Raw genomic sequence first — 27,726 nt, 5'->3', positions numbered from 1 at the left:
ATGCGAACACTTTTAGTGTTCTGTTCCAATAATATACTCATACATTTTCATAGACTTGAAGAGACAGTCTGTTTGGTTTCACACATACAGCAGTGTGCGAGCGCAAGTGACAAACCCACCCCCACAACGCCCACTTTGAAATCCTGCTATTGTTCACTGTGTGTTAAATGTGATTCCCCACTCGCCGGTCGGACATACTCTGAGATTAGCTTCTATTTCCCTTTCCTGAGGGCAAACTCCTGAAAATTAGCTTGAAATGTCTTTATTTCCCCAATTTCATACAGTATCTACATCATGAATATAGATCTAAAGTTGACTGAAATGGATGGTTAACCAAGTGGGAGTGAAGTGATATTCCGATATAAAGCTGAAGAGCGGCTGTTATAGTTGTTTATCTCTAGACTATTCCATAGACTGTTCAATAGCGGGGGAATATAAGACATTTTTATCGTATGTTCCCTTCCTATACCCTCTGCCCCTCCTTTGAATACATTAATACATACAGTACCAGTCAAACGTTTGGACACACCTACACATTCAAGGGTTTTTCTTTATTTTTTACTCTTTTCTACATTGTAGAATAATTGTGAAAACATCCAAATGATGAAATAACACATATGGAATCATGTAGTAACCAAAAAAGTGTTAAACAAATAAAATACACTTAACCAGCATGGCTACCACAGCATTCTGCAGTAATACACCATATCATCTGGTTTGCGCTTAGTGGTACTATGATTTGTTTTCAACAAGACAATGACCCAACACAACTCCAGGCTGCGTAAGGGCTATTTGACCAAGAAAAAGAGTGATGGAGTACTGTATCAGATGACCTGGCCTCTACAATTCACCCGACCTCAACCCAATTGAGATGGTTTGGGGTGAGTTAGACCGCAGAGTGAAGGAAAAGCAGGCAACAAGTGCTCAGCATATGTGGGAACTCCTTCAAGACTGTTTGAAAAGCATTCCTCATGAAGCTGGTTGAGAGAATACCAAGAGTGTGCAAAGCTGTCATCAAGGAAAAGGGTGGCTACTTTGAGGAATCTCAAATACAAAATATATCTAGATTTTTTAAACACTTTTTTGGTTACTACAAAAAACACACACTACATGTGTGTTATTTCATAGTTTTGATGTCTTCACTATTATTCTACAATGTAGGAAATAGTGAAAATAAAGAAAAACCCTTAAATGAGTAGCTGTGTCCAAATTTTGTACTGTATGTTCTGAATATAGACGAGTAAAATGTTGAACGTAAATGTAAAACGTAATTTCACTTTGTGACAGACAAAGGCTATAAACCAAAAGGTTGACTGAAATATTTCTTGATTTTTTACTGAAAATCTTTCTTTTACTGAACATCCTGCCTTTCCAAAACATACATACACAGGGTTTAGCGGCATACCGCAAAGTGAGAGGTAGAAACAAAAGAGAGAACTCTTCTGAAAATACAAACAACATTTTCTCACGAGCTTCAAACTTTACAAAAGTAAGACGAGTCAGAGGACACACGTGGAAGTGGTGTAACTCACTGGTATGTGCGTTTTTGATTCCTGGGCATGGATGAAGATTCCATTATTCCAAAATCCTTATGAGAATGGCAACTGTGAATGTAACCGACAGATAGAGGCTGTGTCCCAAATGACACTACTCTCTATACACTGCATTACTTTTGACCAGGGCCCATAGTGCACGACTTTTAGTGCACCCTATGTAGGGAAAAGAGTACCATTTGTTATGCAGAGAGAGAGAGTAAGGCTGGTTGAGTCCCTGCTGTATATGACAGGACCAGACTCTGAAGGGAAGGGAGTCCCCTTGTGAGTCAAGGCAGGCAGACAACAGAGTGTAAGTAAGATAGCGAGTGGGAAGATTATAGATGGTGAAGGTCCTGTCTGAAAGGGGGTAGGAGGCCCTGAGTGCAGGATTCACTCGGCATGCATACCCCTCTACTAGATATAGAACATGCTCCGTTTAAAAAGAAAACACACCACACATGGGATGTGGCTCCTGGGCTCTTTGTACAATTGTCGTCAACATCATCATAATCATTGTCATCGCTACAACCAGAGACAGAGTGCATCTGGAGTACAAACAAAGAAATATACAAATACAGTTGAGGTCGGAAGTGTACATACACCTTAGCCAAATACATTTTAAACTCAGTTTTTCACAATTCCTGACGTTTAATCCTCGTAAATAGTTCCCTGTCTTAGGTCAGTTACGATCACCACTTTATTTTACGACTGTGAAATGTCAGAATAATAGTAGAGAGAATGATTTATTTCAGCTTTTCTTTCTTTCATCACATTCCCAGTGGGTCAGAAGTTTACATACACTCAATTAGTATTTGGTAGCATTGCCTTTAAATTGTTTAACTTGGGTCAAACGTTTCGGGTAGCCTTCCACAAGCTTCCCACAATAAGTTGGGTGAATGTTGTCCCATTCCTCCTGACAGAGCTGGTGTAACCGAGTCAGGTTTGTAGGCCTCCTTTCTCGCACACGCTTTTTCAGTTCTGCCCACAAATTTTCTATGGGATTGAGGTCAGGGCTTTGTGATGGCCACTCCAATACCTTGACTTTGTTGTCCTTAAGCCATTTTGCCACAACTTTGGAAGTATGCTTGGGGTCATTGTCCATTTGGAAGACCCATTTGCGACCAAGCTTTAACTTCCTGACTGATGTCTTGAGATGGCCAAACAGTTCTATTTTTGTTTCATCAGACCAGAGGACATTTCTCCAAAAAGTACGATATTTGTCCCCATGTGCAGTTGCAAACCGTAGTCTGGCTTTTTTATGGTGGTTTTGAAGCATTCAGCTTCCTTGCTGAGTGTCCTTTCAGATTATGTCGATATAGGATTTGTTTTACTGTGGATATAGATATTTTTGTACCCGTTTCCTCCAGCATCTTCACAAGGTCCTTTGCTGTTGTTCTGGGATTGATTTGCACTTTTCCACCAAAGTAGAGGTATGACGGCTGCGTGGTCCCATGGTGTTTATACTTGCGTACTATTGTTTGTACAGATGAACGTGGTACCTTCAGACGTTTGGAAATTGCTCCCAAGGATGAACCAGACTTGTGGAGGTCTACAATTTTTTTTCTGAGGTCTTGGCTGATTTATTTTGATGTCAAGCAAAGAGGCACTGAGTTTGAAGGTAGGCCTTGAAATACATCCACAGGTACACCTCCAATTGACTAAAAATTATGTCAATTAGCCTATCAGAAGCTTCTAAAGCCATGACATAATTTTCTGAAATTTTCCAAGCTGTTTAAAGGCACAGTCAACTTAGTGTATGTAAACTTCTGACCTACTGGAATTGTGATACAGTGAATTATAAGTGAAATAATCTGTCTGTAAACAATTGTTAGAAAAATTACTTGTGTCATGCACAAAGTAGATGTCCTAACCGACTTGCCAAAACTATAGTTTGTTGACAAGAAATTTGTCGAGTGGTTGTAAAACGAGTTTTAATGACTCCAACCTAAGTGTATGTAAACTTCCGACTTCAACTGTATATCCACGAGTACAAAATCTCCGCTTCATCCTCAACTTTGTAAACATTTAGAAAGAGACCGTTGGTGAGACAGAAGTGGGGTTGAGAGGAAGAGTAGGGCATAGAAATAAGAGACAGAAATGTACTTCTGAACGGTTCTTCACAGATTGGATGCTGCTCCTGGTTGGTCAGTTCTAGGCACTCACCCACTTCCTGGGTCAGACCAGTAAACTGTGGCCTCTGACATCTCATGGGAAGTCCTTCCTGAGGGACACTTTAAATAGAAACAAAATGCCTTGCTGTCCATTCTGCAGAAAGGATTTCAGAATTCACAAAAGTGCAACAAGAGAGTGGAAATGGCGGTTGGCTTCTTCGGACCGCCATCGTCAAACTCCAGTGAGGAAGAAGAAGCAAGAAAGGAAGAGGCCCGGAGGAGGCTTACCCCTCAGATTCGGCTGACCCGTCGGGTGAGGAGGGGGTGCACGGCGAGGTCGGGGTTGTAGACAGGGGGGCAGAGGCCTGGTTTGATGCACCTGGTTCTCATGTAGGAGAGGAACTGGTCAGGGATCTCAGCCAGGACCTCCTTGGCCAGACGGGCCATGCTCAGAATGTGGTTCCCCCTGCGGTCGATGTAGTCACGGAACGGAACAAACTGGATGGAGAAAAGGAAGGGAGGCAGAGAGAAAGAACGGAGGAGGTGAGGAGGAGAAGGAGTGGGGGGGAACAGGGAGGGAATGAGTACAGTAATTCCGTTAGAAAAAGACAACAATGAATAGAGAGGAATACAATGGATACAGAGGAGGTATAGAGGAGGAAAAATAAAGACTACAAGTGAAGATATGGGATAATGACATTTACATACATGTACATGACATTCTATTGATTCTAGAATGTAAGCCTATTTCCATTGACACGGAAAGTCTACTTTAATATATGCTTTAATTCTATAGGCATGCAGAGACGCACAGAGACAGCTCTATAAATACCTGAACAATGTCTCTCTCAGCGAACCTCCCTTGGGATGAGATCCTTTCTTCATCTCCATCAAGCTCAATCATTTCTGAGGAGAAGGAAAGCGAGAGAGAGACACAGAGAGAGATCGACAAAGAGAGAGAGAAGCACTTCAGTCATCCGTACCCATGTCAGAACAAAACAAACATCATCAGAGCCACGGCGCATGACACATCGTAGGCTACACATACTCTACTGTTGTCCGTGTGCATTGACCACACACACACACACACACTACATTACAACAGAGAGCCAGCTAGCACGCTACACAAGATGACAGTGTTCCATTGCCTGCCGTGTAGTTTGAGTACAGAGAATGTGTGTGTGTAGAGTGGTGAAATCCTTGGTTGTATGTGACTGGGTGATGCGCGTGTGGTGACGTACGTGCTGGGATACGTGGAAGGGAAAGAAACCATGTGTGGTGGCACAGGGAGAGACGTCATGCTACGGTGCACATTGACTTTATGAGCGTGATAATGTTTAATACCCATTGACTTTAGAGGCTAATTGCTCATAAGGAATGAATGTGTATATTATGGAGTGTTTTATGAATTGTAAACATCTCTTTCCTATATTAGGAGAGGAGAGGACTTGATCTGTTCCTAAATAAAGGTGAATGAAAATTAGGACAACATTTTCTAAAATATCACAAATGAGTATCGCCATTTAGAAAGACAAATTGCCGGATGGGAAGCAAATGAGAGAGGGAGAGGAAGGAAAGAGCAAGAGAGAAAGGGAAAGGAGAAGAGAGGGATAGCCGGGTGAGGGGCCCAAAAGAGAGGGAGTGGAAGGAGAGAAGCAGAAGAGGGAGAACTGGGTGAGGGGCGTAATAATGGATTTAACACAGAGAAGAGATTAGAGAATACACATAGAAACACATATGTATGCACGCACACACACACACAAGCACACGCACGCGCACCCACCCACATTTCATTATTCCTGTCTTACCATTGAATTCTGCTGGTCCAACTCCGACAATTATAATCGACATGGGCAAAGTAGCTGCCTTTGGATGTGGAGGGAGAGAAAGAGAGAGAGAGAAAGAGAGAGAGAGAGAGAAAGAGAGAGAGAGAAAGAGAGAGAAAGAGAGAGAAAGAGAGAGAGAGAGAGAGAGAGAGAGAGAGAGAGAGAGAGAGAGAGAGAGAGAGAGATGTTTTAAGAAAAAGAGAGCCTGAGGAAACAAGTTTCTTTTCAACGCCAGTGTCAATAACCATCGTTATCTAAAAACGCGACAGGCTGTCAGAGAAATACTCCCAATTAATATACTCCCAATTAATTTACACTAAGTACTGTAATAGCCAAAGTTTTTCAACTTCTGCCGAGCCTTTATAGGACTAACTATGTGAAAAAGTAGAAGAATCTGTCAAACCTTTGTAGGACTAATTACGGAATTAGCACTTCTAATTTCATGTATGTACAACTTGTGTCTAAACCCCAGCCAGCCTGACAGCTTATAAATGAAGCTTATTTCCATCCTCTCCCTCAGCGGATTCCTATTGCATTGTGGGTCGAGTGGGTTGCCATTCGCCAAAGGCTGAATGAGAATGATAGATGTTATCACTGTGTTTCATAACTTTTTATTGCCATTTAGGTGGACATTAAATTGGCAGAGATATGAGGAACATCTATTTTTGGGGTTGCTTGGTACTCAATGTTCTCATATCTTACTCCACAATCACATTACAAGGATGTAGGGAAACTTGTGTAACACAGAGCAGCGATTCTGTTTCTATGTAACACCATTTTGGAATAAGGGCATTCCAAAACAGCATTTATCAACATAGACAGAAAAACACACCAAATCAGGTGTGTCAAACTCTCTAGGACGGTCCCGAGATACACGTTTACAATGGACATGTTTCAAACACATTTTAAGTCCTAGGACTCCTTTCCTTTTTTTACAGGTCTGGTGGCACACTGTAAACGTTGGGAAACTATAACTTTGACATGTACGTACGTTCACGATGGACTCCTTGGTCTGGGCCATGTCGGTGATGACGCCGTCCGAGATGATGAGGAGGATGAAGTACTGGGAGCCGTCTTTGACTGATTGCGCATACCTGGAGTGGGGGAGAGAAAGAGAGAGAGCAGAGGAGAAAGAGAGAGAGGTTGGTGGGAGGAGGAGACAGAGGAGAGCAGGGTGAGATGCACTGGGTAATCAATAAATCAACTAATTAAATGTATTTATGAAACGTATTTTGTGTTAGCTTATGACCTCTCTTTCATTAATCTAATCTGCTCTCAGGCCTGGAACTCTAGTCATTTGTTTGGCTGATGTTGAGGCCCATATCTTGACTATAACCCTGGGGGGTGTTAACCACAGTTTAATAATGTTACCATTGACTTAGTCTTGGGCTTTTGGGCCAATGCAACAGACACGCACACACGGCACACTCTCTGAGTGACAAATGAATACAGCCACAAGTATTGGGAGAATTACGGTCTCGTCTGACACTGGAGCCGCTTATTTGTGTGAAAATGATTTCCCTCAGTGTGTTTTGGTCAAGCTATTCTTAGGCTACGTGGGCGGACGGATCACACCGAGAAATAGATGGGATTTGAGGGGCGAAGAGGGATGGAGGAGAAAGCTTGTTACAGTCAATCTTGTGTGTGTGTGTGTATAGATGACTGGGCAAAATTTCCCAATAGTGAATACCAAGTAGAGCATGTACAGCACAGGGACAATGCACTCTACGGAGAGACACCAAGTCCAGTTTTCTGTTTGGATAAAATGACCATTGATCAACCGTGTGGACAAGGCGACGCTCTCTTCATCTCCAATAGTGTCTGTCTGCCGGTCGATGGTACAAAGCCTTATGGGTTTTTCAAAACGAACAACGATTCTCTCTGTATGCAACGCTGAATAAATAGTTTTGATCTACAACATTGAATAATTATGGATGAAGAGTAGGAGACCGCTGACTGCTTGCTTCCGTTTGCAGATTATTTTATTGCTGCAATAAGTATGGAATGGCGCTGGAAGCAGACAGCGACTACGTATCATCCTAATCTTGTTGGAAGTGTTATTTCTTCATAAAAAGGCACGGGTGTGATTTTGCTGTAATCTAATCTGAGCTCGGATTTCTCATCTACCTGTGTGATTGGTGGTAAATTGTGACATTTAGGCTACTGCGTTTCTGTGTGGTTCAGTGAGTGGGTGGGGAAAGTCTTTTCTTTTCTGATCACCGTCCGGCAGGTAACTGCCAAAATAAAGGAAACACCAACATAAAGTGTCTTAATAGGGCGTTGGGCCACCACGAACGGACAGAACAGCTTAAATGCGCTTGGCATAGATTATACAAGGGTCTGGAACTCTATTGGAGGGATGTGACACCATTCTTCCATGAGAAATTCTATATTTTCATGTTTTGTTGATGGTGGTGGCGCTGTTTCAGGCGCTGCTCCAAATTCTCCCGTAAGTGTTCGATTGGGTTGAGATATGGTGACTGACACACACACACAAACACATACACACACATCCTTTAAACCCCCTATGTTCATTGGAGACCCCTTTTCAAAGACACTGAAATCTCTTTTTCCAGCCATGGTAGCCAAAATAATGTGTGGAAGCACCTGCTTTCAATATACTTTATATCCCTCATTTACGCACGTTTCCTTTATTTTGGCAGTTACGCGTATGTTGTTCATCGATCACCTGCATGGACGGTGGTCAGATACACACAAAGCACCAATGATTTTCTCCAACTGCGAAGGCCAGAAGTGATCGTAAGGTGTGTGTGTGTGTGTGTGTGTGTGTGTTCATGCCACTACAGTAAGTATTGATTCCAATGGGACGGCTGAGCTATGAGAACATTTCTTTCATCTGGACTTTTCCCAGGGGGGGGTCACAGGTCACTGTGGAACGACAGAAAAAGCTACCTAATGAGGCTCTATTGACCATCCCAGGTTATTGTACCACAGTGAATGGCCACAGTAGGAGTTGAATAGTTGAATGGAATGGCACTATGTATGCTCATCCAAATCAAGTTTCATGAAATCAATAACTTGCTAGTAACAGATTACATTCATATTCTGACTATCTCTGAAACGCACTTCGATAATACATTTGATGATACAGTGGTAGCAATACATGGTCATAACATCTACAGAAAAGACAGAAATGCCAATGGGGGGCGGTGTTGTGGTCTATATCCAGAACCACATTCGTGTAAAGTTTAGAGAAGAGAGCATGTTAAATACTGCTGAAGTAAGTAATATGGCTACAGGTTCATTTGCCTCACCTAAAGCCCATTCTTGTGGGAAGCTGCTATAGACTACCAAGTGCCAACAGTCAGTATCTGGATAATGCAGCGCATTGGGAAGTATTCAGACCCCTTGACTTTATAGCCTTATTCTGAAAGGGATTAAATTGTTTTTCCCCCCCTCATTCATCTACACACAATACCCAATAATGACAAAGCAAAAATCAGGTTTTTAGAAATATTTGAAAATGTATATATATAAAAATTATATCACATTTACGTTCAACATTTTAGTCTGCTGCCTCAGTTTGTATGATGGCAATTTGCATATACTCCAGAATGTTATGAAGAGTGATCAGATGAATTGCAATTATTTGCAAAGTCCCTCTTTGCCATGCAAATGAACTGAATCCCCCAAAAACATTTCCACTGCATTTCAGCCCTGCCACAAAAGGACCAGCTGACATCATGTCAATGATTCTCTCGTTAACACAGGTGTGAGTGTTGACGAGGACAAGGCTGGAGATCACTCTGTCATGCTGATTGAGTTCGAATAACAGACTGGAAGCTTCAAAAGGAGGGTGGTGCTTGGAATCATTGTTCTTCCTTTGTCTAACATGGTTACCTGGAAGGAAACACGTGCCGTCATCATTGCTTTGCACAAAAAGGGCTTCACAGGCAAGGATATTGCTGCCAGTAAGATTGCACCTAAATCAACCATTTATCGGATCATCAAGAACTTCAAGGAGAGCGGTTTAATTGTTGTGAAAAAGGCTTCAGGGTGCCCAAGAAAGTCCAGCAAGCGCTGGACTGGCTCCTAAAGTTGATTCAGCTGCGAGATCGGGGTACCACCAGTACAGAGCTTGCTCAGGAATGGCAGCAGGCAGGTGTGAGTGCATCTGCACACACAGTGAGGCGAAGACTTTTGGAGGATGGCCGGGGTGTAAAGAAGGGCAGCAAAGAAGCCACTTCTCTCCAGGAAAAACATCAGGGACAGACTGATATTCTGCAAAAGGTACAGGGATTGGACTGCTGAGGACTGGGGTAAAGTCATTTTCTCTGATGAATCCCCTTTCCGATTGTTTGGGGCATCCGGAAAAAAGCTTGTCCGGAGAAGACAAGGTGAGCGCTACCATCAGTCCTGTGTCATGCCAACAGTAAAGCATCCTGAGACCATTCATGTGTGGGGTTGCTTCTCAGCCAAGGGAGTGGGCTCACACACAATTTTGCCTAAGAACACAGCCATGAATAAAGAATGGTACCAACACATCCTCCGAGAGCCACTTCTCCCAACCATCCAGGAACAGTTTGGTGATGAACAATGCCTTTTCCAGCATGATGGAGCACCTTGCCATAAGGCAAAAGTGATAACTAAGTGGCTCGGGGAACAAAACATCAATATTTTGGGTCCATGGCCAGGAAACTCCCCAGACCTTAATCCCATTGAGAACTTGTGGTCAATCCTCAAGAGGCGGGTGGACAAACAAAAACCCACAAATTCTGACAAACTCCAAGCATTGATTATGCAAGAATGGGCTGCCATCAGTCAGGATGTGGCCCAGAAGTTAATTGACAGCATGCCAGGGCGGATTGCAGAGGGCAAATATTGACTCTTTGCATCCACTTCATGTAATTGTCAATGAAAGCCTTTGACACTTATGAAATGCTTGTAATTATACTTCAGTATTCCATAGTAACATCTGACAAAAATATCTAAAGACACTGAAGCAGCAAACTTTGTTAAAATTAATATTTGTGTCATTCTGAAAACTTTTGGCCACGACTGTAGATTGATGAGGAACAACATTTATTTAGTCAATTTTTGAATAAACCTGTAATGTAACAAAATGTGGAAAAAGGGAAAAGGGTCAGAATACTTTCACGAATACACTGTATGTGTGAAATGCATGTGATATCAACAGAGGTATACTTCAATATTGACTGGCTTTCATCAAGCGGCCCACTCAACAATTTAAAAAACTGTAACCAGTGCCTGCAACCTGGTTTGGTTTATAAGTCAACCTACCAGGGTAGTTACAAACAGCACAGGAATTAAATCATGAACATGTATTAATCATATCTTTACTAATCCAGCAGAAATTTGCTTTAAAGCTGTATCAAATCCATCGGATGTAGTGATCACAATATAGTAGCCATATCTAGGAAAACCAAAGTTCCAAAAGCTAGGCCTAATATAGTGTATAAGAGGTCATAGAATAAGTTATAACATTACAATAATATTTGCTGGTCTGTGGTTTGCACTTAACACATTTATGAAATTGCTTACTCCAGTTACTAATAAGCATGCACCAATTAAGAAAAAGATGGTCAAAACGGTTAAATCTTAAATGTATGGTTAAGAGGGATGAGGCAAAAGGTATGGCTAACTAGTCTGGCTGCACAACCAATTGGCAAATATACTGCAAATTGAGAAATCATGTGACTAAACTGAATAAAAAGAAGAAACTACACTATGAAACAAAGATAAATGACATAAATAATGATAGTAAAAAGCATTGGAGCGCATTAAATTACATTTTGGGCAAAAAGGAAATCTCAGCTCCATCATTCATTGAATCAGATGGCTCATTCATCAAAAAACCCACTGATATTGCCAACTGCTTTAATGTTTTGTTCAGTGGCAAGATTGGCAAATTAGGAATGACATGCCAGTAAAAAACGCAGACACCACACATCTAAGTATAACTGTCCAAATTGAGTGTGGAAGAGGTGAACAATTGATTGTTGTCTATCAAGAATGACAAGCCACAAGGGGTCTGACAACTTGGATGGAAAACGACTGAGGATAATAGCGGATAATATTGCCACTTCTATTTGCCATATCTTCAATCTAAGCGATCTTCTCTGTCAATAATGCCACTTTTATAACGTTTACATATCTTGCATTACTCATTTCATATGTATATACTCTATTCTATTCCATCTTGCCTATGCCGCTCGGTCATCGCTCATCCATATATTTATATGTACATATTCTTATTCCATCCCTTTACTTAAGATGTGTGTGTATTAGGTAGTTGTTGTGGAATAAAACACTATCAACAAGGTCCTACAGGCTCTAGTTTGGTCACACCTGGACTACTGTTCAGTCGTGCAGGTAGGTGCCACAAAGAGGGACTTAGGAAAATTACAATTGTCTCAGAACAGGGCAGCACGGCTGGCCCTTAAATGTACATGAAGAGCTAACATTAATAATATGCATGTCAATCTCTCATGGCTCAAAGTGGAGCTACTTGTTTTTGTAAGAAGTGTTGACAAGCTGAATGCACCGAGCTGTCTGTTTAAACTGCTAAAACAAAGCTCGGACACCGATGCATACCACACAAGACATGCCACCAGAGGTCTCTTCACAATCCCCAAGTCCAGAACAGACTATGGGAGGTGCACAGTACTACATAGAGCCATGACTACATGGAACTCTATTCCACATCAGGTAACTGATGCAAGCAGTAGAATCTGATTTTAAAAAACAGATACAAATACACCTTATGGAACTGTGAAGAGACACACACACACACACACACACACACACACACACACACACACACACACACACACACACACACACACACACACACACACACACACACACACACACACACACACACACACACACACACACACACACACACACACACACACACACACACACACACACAAAAGCTAGCACACACATACATTGTAATATTGTTGTATGGTGGTATTATACATTTTGTATTGTAGATATGTAGTGGTGTAATAATGTTATATGATGTACTGTTTTATCTTTTATTTTATGTGTGACGTAAGTGCCTTAATGTGTTTTGCCCCCTTGAAGATTAACTGCTGCCTTGGCAGGAGCTAATGGGGATCCCTAATAAATACAAATACATGGTGTGTGTGTCTGTGTGTTGTCTGTGTCTGTGTGTGTGTGTGTTGTCTGTGTGCGCGTATTCGTATGTATGCGTGTGTATGTGTGCAAGTGTTTGTGTGTGTGTGTCTGTTGTCTGCGATCATGCGTACGTGGGTATGCATGTGTGTGGGTATGCATGTGTGTGTGCATGAGTGTGTGTGTGTGTGTGTGCGTGCGTGCGACCTACCTGGCCACGTGGTTAATGACAGGTGAGAAATGTGTGGGGCCATAGAGTCGAACAGACTTAAGGCTTTGGTAGTAAGCCTCCATCACCCCCTCTATCCCACTGCAGTACGGATTCTGGGGGTTCCCATTCTGCACAGACACACAAAGAACAAACAATATAGGAATCAATTAATTGATTATCAATTCATCACATTTATTTAAAAGCACATTGCATAACGGCAGTTGTCTCAGTGTTTTTACAAAAACCTGACCTATACCCCAAACAGCAAGCAGAACATACAAGAACAGTAAATGCATAAACCACTTTTTAACTCTGTAGTGTCAAGTAACAACTTTGGGAGAACACCATATAGTCTTGGATTTCACCTTGCAATTATGGTGAGGTTAACATGCATTTTCTTTCGTGCTAATTGTTTTGTACTGTATGCAATGTGCATAATGTAAACTGTTGTGTACTGTATAATAGAGTTTCCCAGTAAACTGAAGTGGGAGAAAGCCATCTTGACCCTAGCTGCTTTGGTTGGCCTCCCGTGAGCATGGAGAAGACAGCCACTCTTTGCTTTGCAAATGGAGCTTGGGTTAATTCTGCCTCTCTTCTTCCTCTTCTACTTTATCCCACCTTCTCTGTCTTATACTCCCCATCTCTTCTTCCTTATCCCTCTAGTGTCCTCTCTCTCTCTCCCTCCCTCCATGTAGCACCTTGCTAAAAGGCTGACTCAGTAAATCCTTAATGCTTAGATTAACTCTCCTTGAGTATTACCCAACTGAGCAGCTGGATTGGCTACCGGCGCCCGGGGCTGCGTGGGCATCACATCTGGATAGGAATTTATACGGTAGAGGACTGTGTATGCGTTCCAAATGGCACCACATTCCCTATGTAGTGTACTACTTATGAACAAAGCCTAATACTTTAAGTCAGAGGATGGGCTCGTTGTAATGTCTGGAGTGGAATGGGCACCATGTCTTTAATACCTTTCCATTCCAGCCATAAGAATGAGCCTGTTCTCTGGATTCTCCCTCCAGCGTTCCAGAACCAGGGTGGTCGGGAGACTGGCAGGTTAAAAGGATGAGGGATGGAGGGAGATTACGTTTACATTTTGGTCATTTAGCAGATGCTCTTATCCAGAGCGACTTACAAGAACAATTAGGGTTTCACCTAGTAGGCTCGGGGATTCAAACCAGCAATCTTTTCAGTTAAGGACTCTTAACCGCTAGGCTACCAGCTGCCCTAGATGGACGGGGGTGTCTCCAGTTTCCTCACCAGAGCGAACTCGTGCGAGACCCGTCCGTCTGGGGGCAGTTTGGCTCCGAAGCCCAGTGCAGGGAACATCTTGTCACTGTCGTAGTCCTGGATAATCTCCCCTACAGCTCTCAGAGCCATGGCATAGGCATTCAGCTGGTACGGACTCATGTAGTGTAGAGAGGTGGGCTGGGAGGGGTTGCCTGAAATCCAACAAAATACAATACAACTGAGCTCAGAGCTGCTACACCTATCTCCTCAGGGTCTATATCGGAAGACAAGGAGTCAGCATAGAGACTTTTTAAATTCATAGCCAAGACAAGTTTGCATGATATGAAGCAGTTTTGTAACAGATACGTGTATGGTATTGTAGCTAGAAGGTTGCCAATTCAAAGTTGATGTCAAGAAGACCTTGCTGCCACACATACAGAGGGTTCTCAAGGGCTGACAAGAACTAAGCTACTCACCATTTGATGCTGTGAAATCAATTGCCACTGTGAAACTAATCTGAGTCCTACAACACAAGAAAACAAGGAAGATATTGAACATCACTCATGCAAGATTTGATAACACCATGACTCAACGTGATCTCACTAACTCAATTAATGGACAAGGGGGGTATAACTAATTATTAACTGCTGTTTCCTGCAACATGAATGTAGGCCTATGTGCTGCTTGGAATGCAAAACGAGCAAGCCAAGTTGGATGGGTGAACAACACAATCAGAAAGCACAATATACAATAGAAAGCTAGTACTAAATTATTCACTTGTAAATGTAATGCTCATCTAGGGATTATAGACATAAGATAAAGAGTGATGGCGTATCCAATGTGTCCCTATTCAAATAAAACTTTAATTAAAAAATACAACTTGAGAACGTACCCTCCTTTAATGTAATCCAGGAAGGTAAGTTCCATGTCCACCAGACAGGACAGAAGGGTTACCTGGCAACATGTTCGAAGGTTAAAAGGATACTTTTTGAAGTTTTAGCTTATTTTCTACTTAATATGAAGATGAAAACTTCATAAAAGTGAACTATCCCTTTAAAACATAAATCAAATCAAATTTTATTGGTCACGTACACAGATCTTCAAGTGTTATAGCAGGTGCTGCGAAATGCTGCAGTAGAATGTCTCCCAAATACAATACAAATACACAAAATCTAAAGAATCTAAACAAGAAATCAAGAAATAAAAATCGTAGATATATTAGAGTGAGCATGTGTCAGAATCCAGAATATAAATGTGGTGTGTATTGACAGTATATAATTTGGAAAAGAAAATAGTATGTACAGTAGTATGTATATTAGGATGAGCTATGTTGAGAATACAGTATATATTGTACATACACAGTGAGTAAACAACAGTATATAAACAGAATATGAGGTGACCAGCATTCATATATACATTGGGTGTTAGTCTCAACATGCAGGGCTGAGTACTGGGCAGGTAGCCCGGCTAGTGATGGCTGTTCAACAGTCTGATGGCCTGGTGATAGAAGCTGTTTTTCAGTCTCTCGGTCCCGGCTCGGATGCGCCTGTACCGTCTCTGTCTGCTAGATGGTAGCTGAGTGGACAGACCGTGGCCTCGGTGGCTGAGATCCTTAAGATCTTCTTGGCCTTCCTCTGACAGCATGTGCTGTAAATATCCTGGAGGGCAGGCAGCATGCCCCCCATGGTGCGTTTGGCTCACCGCACCACCCTCTGGAGAGCCATGTGGTTGAGGGCGGTGCAGTTGCCGTACCAGGCGGTGCTGGAGCCCGACAGAATGCTCTCAATGGTGCATCTGTAGAAGTTTGTGAGGGCCATGCCGCACATCAGGATTTCAGTGGAAATACAGTAGTATCATAATTATAACACCTTATTTAAATATGGCACGACAACATTCGAAGAGTTGGCTAAAACACATACAGTAGAGTACTAAGCTATTAATTCAACTGTGACGCCTTTGAGCTATGAACATGCTACAAATAAGTGCAGAATTACATCCTTGGTATGCATCGCAAGTGGAATCATATTCCCTACATAGTGCACTACTTTGACGAGAGCCCGGAGGGCTGTAGGGAATATGGTGCCATTTGAGACACAGCCATACAATCCCACTAAGATACAGCTAGGGTTGAAAGATAGGTGGCCTTTTCAAGTCAAGAGTATAAGAGGGTATCGACTCACTGTTCCTGAGTTGAGGTATTTCTTCTTCTTCTTGCCTTTCTTCTTTGGATTTACCACCTGCAGAGAACAGAACATGGCTTGGTTCACTTTGTTGCGTCTTATTGATCTTGAGTTGAACACAAAGCCAAGGCAACTGAAAGCCTGACTTAAAATGAGTTTTTTCATCAATCAAATTGACTGCCTAGACCAGGGGTGTCAAACAAATGTTGCCCTGGTGGCCACATTTGGTCTTCAATAAGGTCCAGAGGGTGCAGTAAAAATGGTTATATTTCCTCACTGTCAAGATTTGCACAAAAAAAGTCCTCTATCCACCGTTTTGGGAATGTTCAATGCTCCCTGACTGTCTAGCTTTCATCTTGGGGATTTTTAGCGAGTTGGACAGTTTCTACACATTTCTACACAGTTTTGATTTGGTTGTAGTCATTTTAAAGTATATTGAGTTTGTATTTGACTAAAACCACCTGCATGCCTGATTGGACCCCCTCGCGGTCCAGATGTATGACGCCCCTCTCCTAGACTCAATACCACCCTGGAAGGCTCAATGTTTGGGTAAACAGTTAAGATAAGGGTGTGCGCTTGTTTCACTATCCTTGTGGGGGTGTGCGTTAACGTGTGTGAATGTGTGTGTATATACACCTGCTACAACATGTCTCACCTCGTAGCTGTGAAACTGTGACTGGCCTCTTGACATCTCTCTGTAGCTGGTATTGAATTCCCCAATGAAGTCATGGCTGGAAGAGTAAACACACACAGTGTCTCACACACCTGCTGGGATTTCTTTCCAGCTGGGATCGCCTTTCTAGGAACAGATCCGATGGTTTAAACATGACTTTTCAAAATGCCTTTGTTGCAACATCGGTACATTGTTACAAACTCCATCACAGGGTGACTCCAAGCAGCAAGTTTGTTTGCAATCATCTAACAATAACCTACATTATGTAATGACATACATGAAATACATAAGCAATATTTCTGAGTGCAGGCTATTCTTGTGGTTGCGCCTGGGGCAATTACTATAGCAGAAGTGCAGATAATAAGTGAAGTGTGTGCGTATGTTTCTGAGAAAGTACCCACCCTCCATCTCGGTCCCAATCATACACCTCCACTTTTATGCTCCTGAAAGAGAAAGAGAGAGATAGAAACTCCATTTGAAAAAGTAATTAATGTGTATGATTGAAAATCTCCGCTGTTTAAAAGAGAGGTGCTCATCTGTGAAAGAGGATGGTCTGGCTCTAAGAGGGTGTGCTCTCAGAAAGGTGTCTGCGTTTGGGATTCAATGTACTAAGGGAGTGAACATTAAGGGTTACATAGAGAAAATTGGACCTCTCTGAAATGAAAATGGGTGGCCTTCCCTTCAGCAAAATATATTTGACCTAAACCCTCCTTGAACGCTTGAAAAACAAAAACGGACCTTCCCTATAATAATTCAAACAAAGTGGATAGCAGAGAACATGTCTACCGATTACCCTCAATTCTTGGACAGATCAGTTTTAGAAACTGTTCTTCGTCTTGTAAGCGTTACATGGCATCGCAGGAATTTTGATAGCGCACAGGGCTGCGGGCCAGATGGTTGTGGGTTCGCGGACCACCGTGGACAAGAGTAGGGGTGGAGAGATCTCCTTAATAGTAAAAGCATTACATGAATCTATCATCGTATTAGCAGGTCTGAGAAAAAAATGCCTTTTATAAACATTTCATACAATTCTTCGTAATTTTACATATTAGCGTAATCTTTTTTTTAATACCAAACAAATGACCGAAATAACAAACGAAGACAAGCACAGAGAGATAAGCCTGCATGTTCATTTTATCATATTTCTCCAATGCCAAATCTGTGTGCATTGTTTGTAAAGAAACTGTCCGTATGCAAATAATTCAATCTGAGAAGTCAAAAGTTAGGTCTACCTTTCCACCCCAGACAGAGTCGGCCTACCGACACAGAAAAATGTAAGCATTAACTGCTGGCTACTCTTCTTCGTGGCTTAACCCAACGAGAAGGTCACTTCTTTTCTCTCTAAAGGATGTCTGTATTTAAACATATTCTATTGTACAGAAAATGAATAGCTTAATTGATAATGACAGAATTAGATTACTTCCCAAGCAAAATCAACCTCTGAATAGCAAAGAAACTAAACAAGGATATTCCCATATGCATTTTTTACATATAGCCTACAGTAACATACTGTAAATGAATGAAAACGGTATTGTGTTATTCGAAAATGTTACCCAAGGCCTTCAAACACAACCACATTTTTTTTTTTTGAGATAGCATATAGGAATTACACCGTTAGAATGTTGCAGTCAGAATCACTAGCTCATTAGCTTGAAGGGGGGTCCCTTGAATCCCAGCAGTTCTAGTGTTAACTGGAGTACTGTAGTGTAGTAACGTAGTGAAATGTAGCGTAGAAGGAGGAAGTCACTACAAAAGGGACTATCTCTGCCATTCTCCTTTTTATTTCAAAGTGCTGCATCTATGCATCGGCCAGTTACCTGCATCTAAGGAATGAGTTACCTGTCATAGTCTCCGTTGCACAGGGCCTTGACAGGGATCTTGAAGGCCTGCCACACTGGGTCCAGAGTGTTCTTCACCACCTCTGTCTTATGGCAGATAGTAAATCTAGAAACACACGCACACATACACGCACAAACACAATGGCTGTCAGGACCCTTTCAAGACAACATGTTGTTTATAACTCCTACTTATTTAAAAAAAAGAAAATGCTGTATAGAAGTCAAAACAGCAGCAGCTTCATGTTCTCATACGGGATACAGTGTGGCCATGTGGTCAGGGAGATCATGCTGCTGTTGTGCCCCGGAGCTAGCCATTTAAACTGCTTCAGTAAATATCCAGCTGCACAAAAGCCAAATGTGTTGAGTGCAAGATATGCGAGTCAGCTCGCATAAAAACATCTGCTGGGCAAAGCCGTCCCGTACAATGTATGTTTAACTCAGGCTCACCATTTATTTTCCTTGCCTTTCATTTTCTTCATTTCTCCTCTCATCCTTTCTTTCACGTCCACTCATCCCTTACCACCTATACTCCCTGTGCAAATGCTGGTTCGGGGAGGGGGGGTTTGAGGAGGAGGAGGATTATTTAAGATACTGTTTGAAGAGGTAGGGTTTCAGATGTTTTCAGGAAGATGGGCAGGGACTCTGCTGTCCAAGATTCAGAGGGAAGCTGGTTCCACTATTGGAACAGAGAAGAGCTTGGACTGGGCTGAGCGGGAGCTGCCCTCCCACAGGGGTTGGAGGGCCAAGAGACCTGAGGTGGCAGAACTGAGTGCTCGGGTTGTAGTGTTTTAGCAAAGCCTGAAGGCAGGGAGGGGAAGTTCCTCTTGCTCTATGTAGGCAAGCACCATGGTCTTGTAGTGGATGTGAGCTTCGACTGGAAGCCAGTGGAGTGTCCTGAGGAGCAGCGTGACATGGGAGAACTTGGGAAGGTTGAACACCAGGCGGGCTGCGGCGTTCTGGATAAGTTGCAGGTGTTTGAGGGCACAAGCGGGAGGCCCAGCCAACAGAGAGATGCAGTAGTCCAGACGGGAGATGACGCTTTTTTTTTTGTTTTTATTTTTACAGGGACAGTGCACATTAATCAACGTTTCAGTAAAAGTGCCGGTTTTAGCCAGCCGGCTAATTTTCAACCGCAGTCCCTGGGCAGGTTATTAAAAACAATTACAATATAGACAATAGCAACATAGAACAAGACATAGCATACAGACATAGCAACATAGGACAAGCAAGACGTAGCATACAGACAGAGCAACATAGAACAAAAAGCAGCAAGACAAAATTCATAAAAGCAACAAAGTGTTTCCACACCTCACAAGTTACAGACAACAGACATGGAAAGCGGCAACACACAGCTAGGGACCATGTTCACAAATCTGATTGACCTTTAGCCATGTCTTCAAGCATTTTGTGAAAGTGTGATATGTGGTGCAGTTATGTGTGTCTGATGGCAGTGTATTCCAGACATGGGAAGCTCTCACAGAAAAAGCGGATTTACTAAAGGTGCTTTTCCTTAGGGGAACTACACAGTCACCTCTCATGGCAGACCTTGTGGATCTGCTGCCATATGTTTGGGTTTTCTGTTTAACAAAAATACTGAGTGGAGGGGGAGCCAAGCCATTTAGGATCTTGAATACAAGACATGCATCGGTGTATTGCACAAGATTTTCCCAACTCAGGAGCTCATGCTTTCTGAGGATGTGACAGTGATGATGGCTATTGGGCTTCCTATCAAGCACTTTGAGAGCCTGTTTGTAGACAGACTGAATAGGTTTTAATGTTGTACAGCAAGCTTGGGCCCAACTAGTCAAGCAGTATGTTAAGTGGGGGAGTATCATAGATTTGAAGTACAGTTTTGCTACCTCTGTAGTCAAACAATTTCGTATAAATCGGAAATTAGCTAGGTTGAATTTGGTTATTTGAATTACCTTTTTCACATGCTTTTTAAAAGAGAGGTTGGAATCAAGTATGATGCCAAGGTACTTAAAATCAGATACCACCTGTAGCTTCTCCCCTGACACATAGACATCTGGCTCAGTAGCATCTGTTGCCCTCTTTGTGAAGAACATGCAAACAGTTTTTTTCACATTGAGATGCAAACACGAGTCACTGAGCCACTTTGTAACCTGGACCATTACAGTAGTGAGTTCTTGTGCAGCTTGTTGTTTGCTCTTTGCATGCACATATATCACTGTATCATCTGCATACATTTGAACTTCAGACCCAGTACAGACAGAAGGCAGATCATTAATGTACAGGCTGAACAGGAGGGGCCCCAGTATTGACCCTTGGGGCACACCCACATCATAGCTAAGAGTGGGCGACAGCTCATTGCTCACTCTGACACACTGAGTTCTGCCTTCAAGGTATGATTTCATCCATCTCAAGGCATCGGGGGAAAAGTTGAACTTGGACAATTTTGTGATGAGAATCTCATGGTTAACAGTATCAAAAGCCTTCCTTAGGTCCAGAAACACAGCCCCAACAACACCCCCTTTGTCCATCTTGGACTTCACATTTTCCAGAAGAAAGCAGTTGGCCGTTTCTGTGGAGTGTTTCGCTCTGAAGCCAAACTGCATGGAATGTAATGTGAAGGGGCTGTTGTTGAGGTGGGCAATCAGTTGTTCTGCTACACACTTTTCAACAACCTTTGACACCACAGGTAGTATACTAATGGGCCTGTAGTTACTCACGTCAGCAGGGTCGCCTGATTTAAAGATGGCCGTTATTATGGCCGACTTCCATACCCTTGGAAACACCCCGAGACCAATAGATGTGTTGGTGACCTTAGTAATGGGGCCAATGAGTGACTCTTTGTAGTTTTTAAGAAAGGTAGAGTCCATCCCAAACACATCTTTGGCTTTAGAGTTCTTTAGTGAGCTGATCACCTTGTCCACCTTTGACTCAGAAACCTCCCTTATGATGAAGACAGGTTGAGCATCATTTACTAGCACTGAGCCCAAGAAACCAGTGGAGGGGTTCTGTGTCAGTACCCTGACAGAGTCAATAAAGTAGGAATTGAAGGCTATTGCTATTTCGACTGCATCCTGTGTTAGATTGTTATTCACCATGATTTCTAGTCTTTTTGCAGTGTTACTATGGTCTTTCCCTGTTAACTTTTTTAGATTCTCCCAGATCAGTTTAGAATTTCCCTTTGCTTCACCAATTATGTTAATAAAAAAGTTTGCCTTGGCCTGTCTGATTTCTTTCATCACCTTATTTCTCAACATGGTAAACCTACGTCTGTCATGCTCTAATTTGGATCTTAGGGCTATTTTTAGATAATAATCTCGTTCTTTCATCAATTTCCAGATTTCTCCATTTAGCCAAGGAAGAGTGCTCTTTTGGCCAGGTTTGGATTTGATTTTCTTTAGGAAACCATTTAATGTAGTCTGGATTGTGGATAGAAAAACTTGACTATCAGCTTCCACGTCTGCATAGGACAAGAGATCATTCCAGTTAATTCCCTTAATTGCGTTTTCAAAATAGCTTAATTCACTCTTAGGTATTCTTAGTTGATCAGGCTTTCTAACAGTAGAGAGGTTAAACCTGCTCTTAGACAGCTTTCTGGCTATAAGTGTCAGATTATGATCAGATAGCCCAGTAACCATATTGAATGATTTAGTCACTCTCTCTGGTTTATTACTGAACACCAAATCAATCTGTGTTTTAGAGCAACAAGTCACCCTGGTTGGCCCTTTAACTAGCTGTGTAAGGTCAAAGGTATTAGTGATCCGTTTGAGGGTTTTCCTACAACACTTGTCTTCATAATTAATGTTAAAATCTCCCATTAAGATGACCTCTTTCCCAAAATCACATTCCCTAAGCATGTTATTAAACTGATCAAAAAACACACTTTTGGTGGAAGGTGGCCTATACATTCCAATGAGGGTAAAAGACATTTGGGGAGACAGTGTAATGTTCAGGCCAATACATTCTAGTTCATTATCACATGACCACTCAATTTGTTTACATCGGATATGTTCTTTAATGTAAATCATCACACCCCCTCCTCTTCCTTCAGTCCTGTCTCTCCTGAAAACATTGTAGCCAGGCACAATCAAAGCAGCAGATGGAGAGTTTTTATGGAGCCATGTCTCTGAGAGGCAGAGAAAGTCAAGGTTGGAGTCTGTGAGTAGATGTTGAATTTGATCACTTTTTGGAATGACACTACGAATGTTCAAGTGCCCCCCTAGTAGTCCCTTGGGCTTAGCTCGTGGGTCCCAGATGACTCGAGAGTGATTGACACATTGAAAAAAGTTAAATTTTCTGTGTTTTCTGACGGCTGGGTTTAGGCCGTTTTGTTTCGTTTTGATTAGGGGCAGTTCGGTAGCGCAATTAACAATCCCTCCCGCCTGCACTGGATGCGGGGAACTAATTAAAACAGCTTGCGTACCAGAAGCAGAGTCAGGGATCGCATATAGCGACTTTGGTATGTTTGAAGAGTCAAAATCTATCCTGGAGCCGGGTGAGTCGAGAAAAACCATAGGACCATAGCACTCACCCACTTCCACAGCGGCGACGATCAGTGGACGAGGCCATCCACCGCTTTCCACTCCGGTGCGTATCGCTGGCTCGGTGATGTTGGGCCCAGGATTGAGTTGCACATCCCCGGAGAGCAGGAGGGTAGTGAACAGGTAGTTTAACAGTTTCCGATAAATGTTGGACTTGTGTTTGTTGCGCCTAAGCGGTTCAGTAGAATAAGGAGCGAGGTAGACTTGGCCATTATTCAGAACGTTATGGTATGCTGTGTACTGTCCGCTCCCGTGGAACGGTGAACCAATGTGTTTGGTGTTAATATTCTCCGGTAGTAGACTGATTGTGTCATCCCAGCAAGGACGCACGTGCTTTTCCGTAGGTAAGCACTCAACCCCTCTGAATCAGAGTTGTGGGGGGCTGCCTTAAATCGATGACCATGTCATCGGCACCCAGGGAGCAGTTGTTGTGGGGGGTTAACTGTCTTGCTCAATGGCAGATTTTTCCATCTTGCCAGCTCGGGAATTCGAACCAGTGACCTTTCGGTTAGTGGTCCAATGCTCTTAACAGATAGGCTACCTGCCACCCATCACATAGTACAGTATACAGTATGTAAACAAACATGATTATTGGTTGTGAATGAATCAAGTTTTAATTCGATTTTGTATGTAATAATAAATCAACGCTTGTTGTTGATGACTTACGATCCGTCTTCGTTACTGCGGTAGAAGACCAGAAAAGGATCCGATTTCCCAAAGAAGTCTTTCTTGTCCAACTTGTTCCCACAGAACTGCAGCATCACTGACTCCTAGAGAGAACAGGTTACAGATAGATGGAACAGACAGACAATAAATACCACAGACTGGGACAATAGTCATTTTTCTCTGATTGCTTTTCCCCCCCTTCTAATTATTTTACATTTCATGACCTGTTTTGATTGACTGAGTCCCTTAGTATTTAGTGAATTATTTGTAGGAAAAAAGGCAACAAGTCATTGTTGTGCTCCTGTGTAGAGTATGTGGATATGTATGACTGAATAGCCACCGTTGAAAATGCTAAAGCCGTTCCATTTTCATGATGACTGTTCATTAAAAGGGGAACACTTACAACAGTTGCATTTTTTTTTTTTTTTTTTTTACACACGATAACCACTCACCCTGCAATTGCTCAGCTCCTCTGCTCTGACTTTGATGGTACCACACTTCTTCCCTGGAATCCCACTGTTAAAACACAAAAGAGAGAGACTAGAATCATCACTTCTGGCAGCGTTACTGTACATTTGTGTGTTGTTCATGGCTCTCCGTCCATTTTTGTATTTTATTTTAGGACACCTTTATTTAACTAGGTAAGTGAATTAAGAACAAATTCTTATTTACAATGACGACTTGTCCATCTAGCATGTCATACATCAATCGTCAATACCTTCCTTGACAAAGATGAGGCAGAAAGAAATTGACCAAGTAAAAATAGACAAATGAATGCCAGAACCCCAAGGTTTGATTTAGACTGGAGAGAGAGAGAGCAACGTAGTTTTTCATTTGGCCAAATAGAGCTATATAATGTTGCTGGAATTATGCAATAACATGCATGGAGGAAAATAGATGGCAAATTGAAGTGAGTCTTTGAAATGCAACCGGGGCTCTCGGAGGCCCAGCGAGAGAAGCTCTCACTGAAATGGACTGACTGGGTGAGCAGTGAGCACAAAACATTGGCACTGGAGGGGAGGTGGGGGGGGGGGGTAAAAGAGAGAGAGGGTATAGGAAAGAGAAGGCTGGATAAAGAAGACGAATGGCATTGAACTAACTATGCAGTTCATACAAGTCCTTCCATTAAAATGATCTACACAGTTGATATGGTTCCCTTTCAGTCAGTCAAATCGCTACAACACAGCTATGGGGAGTTCATACCCTAACGCCCTCCACTGAAGAACGTTAGAATCACGCCTGAGAAGGCCAATGAACACCGTGCCTCACCGGAAGTCCGGCCTTCCACAGGTGATAAACCCAAGGCATGAATTCATTCCTTCAAATCTCCTGCTCTTCACCTCGAGCTGAGCAGAACAATTTCACGTATTCTTTCAAAATAAACATGGGAACGCGAAATACAAGGGTTTACTTCAACTTACCACTCACACTTGAGGATGACGAGCTCATCCTTCTGGACATTGTGTGTTAAAAGCTTGGTAACTGGTTTCGTGATTTTCCTGCTAAATCTGTTAGTTAATCTTCTGCGTGTTTAGCCTGGCTAATTGGCTGAGTAATGTAACCAAAACAACGAAAGCTAACAAGCCGGGCTCGGGTTCAAGACCTTGTCTAAATAAATAAAAAAGATACTCACGTTTTGTTGTCTGTCTCGACGCGGTGCATGCTCCATCTGCCCCCGCTTGGGTCAGCTTGTGTGCGGGACGGTGACGTAACAGTGGCTTGCACGTGGCTGTCACTGTTCCCCTAGTCCATGGTGCGCGCAAGTTCCTTTGGGAAACGTGTGGAATTCTTATGGCTTCCTTTCACGGGTGCCCGTACCTCGGCTGGATATGAGTTACGTGACCCAAGGATGATTTGGGGCTTTAGTCAGAAAATATCTTGTCTCCCTGGGCTGAGGCATGCGAAAGCTGCCCTAGCTCAACCCGGTTGCTATGCGATCTATCACCGGCTAAGGGAGGCGATGTGAAGGGAGAGAACGGCCGGGTCGGTGGGCATGCCAGGCCGCCTGTACCTGCCTCGGTCAAACACGTTTACCTCTCGTCCCAAAGATGGTCGATGATCAGGTCTTATGTGGACGCGATCAGGCTAGCTTAACAGCTCTGCATAGCGTGCTACCCACAGGTTAGCTGACTCGTCAAGGCGAGCTAGCTAGTGTACTGCCATTGGTGATTCCTGCCTCCCATTTTGGAATTGATTGTGTAGCTCTCTTGTTTAGCATACGTAAGTTCTGCAGCTGTACCATGTCACTGGCCCCAGTGTAGCCCACAGTGTGGTTACATCTGGGACGGGAGAGAGTCATTAGGCAGCGCACAGATTGCACAATACCGGGGTTCAACAGGCATTCCTGTCAGGTTGGAACTCTGGGTGGTCTGCCGTGGGCCATTTCATTTGGTTTACGCTAAGGTTGGCATGGGGCTGTCACGACTTCCGCCGAAGTCGGTCCCTCTCCTTGTTCGGGCGGCGTTCAGCGGTCGACGTCACCGGTCTTCTAGCCATCGCCGATCCACCTTTCATTTTCCATTCGTTTTGTCTTGTTTTCCCACACACCTGGTATTCCTTCCCTCATTACATGTTGTGTATTTAACCCTCTGTTCCCCCCATGTCTGTGTGTGTAATTGTTTATTGTCAGGTTGGCACTCTTCCAGCTGGTTTGCGCCGGGTTATATTTTACACCCGTGCTTTTTGACAGACTGTACTTTGTACCTTGTTATTTTTGTACTTGTTCTGAGGGCATTTGTTTTTGTGACGCGGTTGCGTTCTATTCATATATTGCCTCAGTAAAGTGCCTTGTCCACTCATCTCTGCTCTCCTGCGTCTGACTTCCAATGCACCAGCTACACCCACACCTTGACAGGGGCGTGATTTCATATCCCTATAGCTATGTTGTACGGAGTTGACCGACTGAAAGGGAACGTATAGTTATGGCTATAACTAATGTTCCCTGTAGGAGGGAAATGAGGTACAACACCTGTTCGGCCCCGCACCGCCCGGTTCTGGGCTCGATGAACAGCGGGCGATACTGAATGGAACTGTCACGTTCGCTGTCTTCGTGGAAATGACCGGACCAAGGTGCAGCGTGGTAAGTATACATTTCTTTTTATTTTGAATGTCGCCAACAAAAACAAGAAACAACAAAAACGAACGTGACGCTGACTAGGGCTATGCAGGCCACTAACACAGACAACTACCCACAACTAAGGTGGAAAAACAGGCTGCCTAAGTATGATTACCAATCAGAGACAACGATAGACAGCTCTCCCTGATTGAGAACCATACCCGGCCAAAACATAGAAACAGAAAACATAGAAATAAAGAAACTAGAATGCCCACCCTAGTCACACCCTGGCCTAACCAAAATAGAGAATAAAAGCCTCTCTATGGCCAGGGCGTGACAGGAACAAACTTATCTGTGCCTCGGGTTTATCACTTGTGGCTTCCGGTGAAGCACACTGTTCATTGGCCTTGTCAGGATTGGTTCAAATGTTCTTCAGTAGTGCAAAAACTCCCCATAGCTGTGTTGTACCTTGTTTCCCACCTTCAGGGAACAGCTAGTCATAACTGTACGTTCTCAACTATAGTCTAGAAAGGGGACAATCTATACTTATTTTGGCTCAACTTCCCAATTTTAAGTGAAAAGAATATATCTGGACCAGCACAGTAGGGTGGGTATCACAGGACAATGTAAAAAGGGGTATACCGCTCATGTGTAATAGTATAATAAATGCTGTGTGAAAAGTTCATGGCAGTCATTATTATCATCAAGATAAATTATCAAATGTTTATCTCAATGCCTGTTTGTGGTGTGCTCCTAAGAGCATCT

General features: G+C 42.9%; 1 protein-coding gene across 1 annotated transcript in view; it reads right to left on the bottom strand.

The window, feature by feature from the left end:
* Positions 1-3,937: 3,937 nt before the first annotated feature.
* LOC120053308 (copine-8-like) overlaps positions 3,938-27,726 on the bottom strand; it is an 84,518-nt gene continuing 60,729 nt past the window's right edge. The window contains exons 8-21 of the mRNA XM_039000440.1: positions 24,359-24,422; positions 23,907-24,010; positions 18,731-18,835; positions 17,293-17,334; positions 16,874-16,949; positions 16,219-16,275; positions 14,931-14,992; positions 14,515-14,561; positions 14,069-14,250; positions 12,809-12,936; positions 6,464-6,566; positions 5,455-5,512; positions 4,479-4,552; positions 3,938-4,144 (exon numbers count right to left, since the gene is read on the bottom strand). Coding sequence (XP_038856368.1) covers positions 3,938-4,144; positions 4,479-4,552; positions 5,455-5,512; positions 6,464-6,566; positions 12,809-12,936; positions 14,069-14,250; positions 14,515-14,561; positions 14,931-14,992; positions 16,219-16,275; positions 16,874-16,949; positions 17,293-17,334; positions 18,731-18,835; positions 23,907-24,010; positions 24,359-24,422 — 1,309 coding nt within the window. The remainder of the gene's footprint in view (positions 4,145-4,478; positions 4,553-5,454; positions 5,513-6,463; positions 6,567-12,808; positions 12,937-14,068; positions 14,251-14,514; positions 14,562-14,930; positions 14,993-16,218; positions 16,276-16,873; positions 16,950-17,292; positions 17,335-18,730; positions 18,836-23,906; positions 24,011-24,358; positions 24,423-27,726) is intronic.

The sequence above is a fragment of the Salvelinus namaycush genome, chromosome 9, assembly GCF_016432855.1.
Source record: "Salvelinus namaycush isolate Seneca chromosome 9, SaNama_1.0, whole genome shotgun sequence".
NCBI lineage: Eukaryota > Metazoa > Chordata > Actinopteri > Salmoniformes > Salmonidae > Salvelinus > Salvelinus namaycush.
Note: the sequence above shows the minus strand (reverse complement) of the source record. Positions and strands in the feature narration are given on the sequence as shown.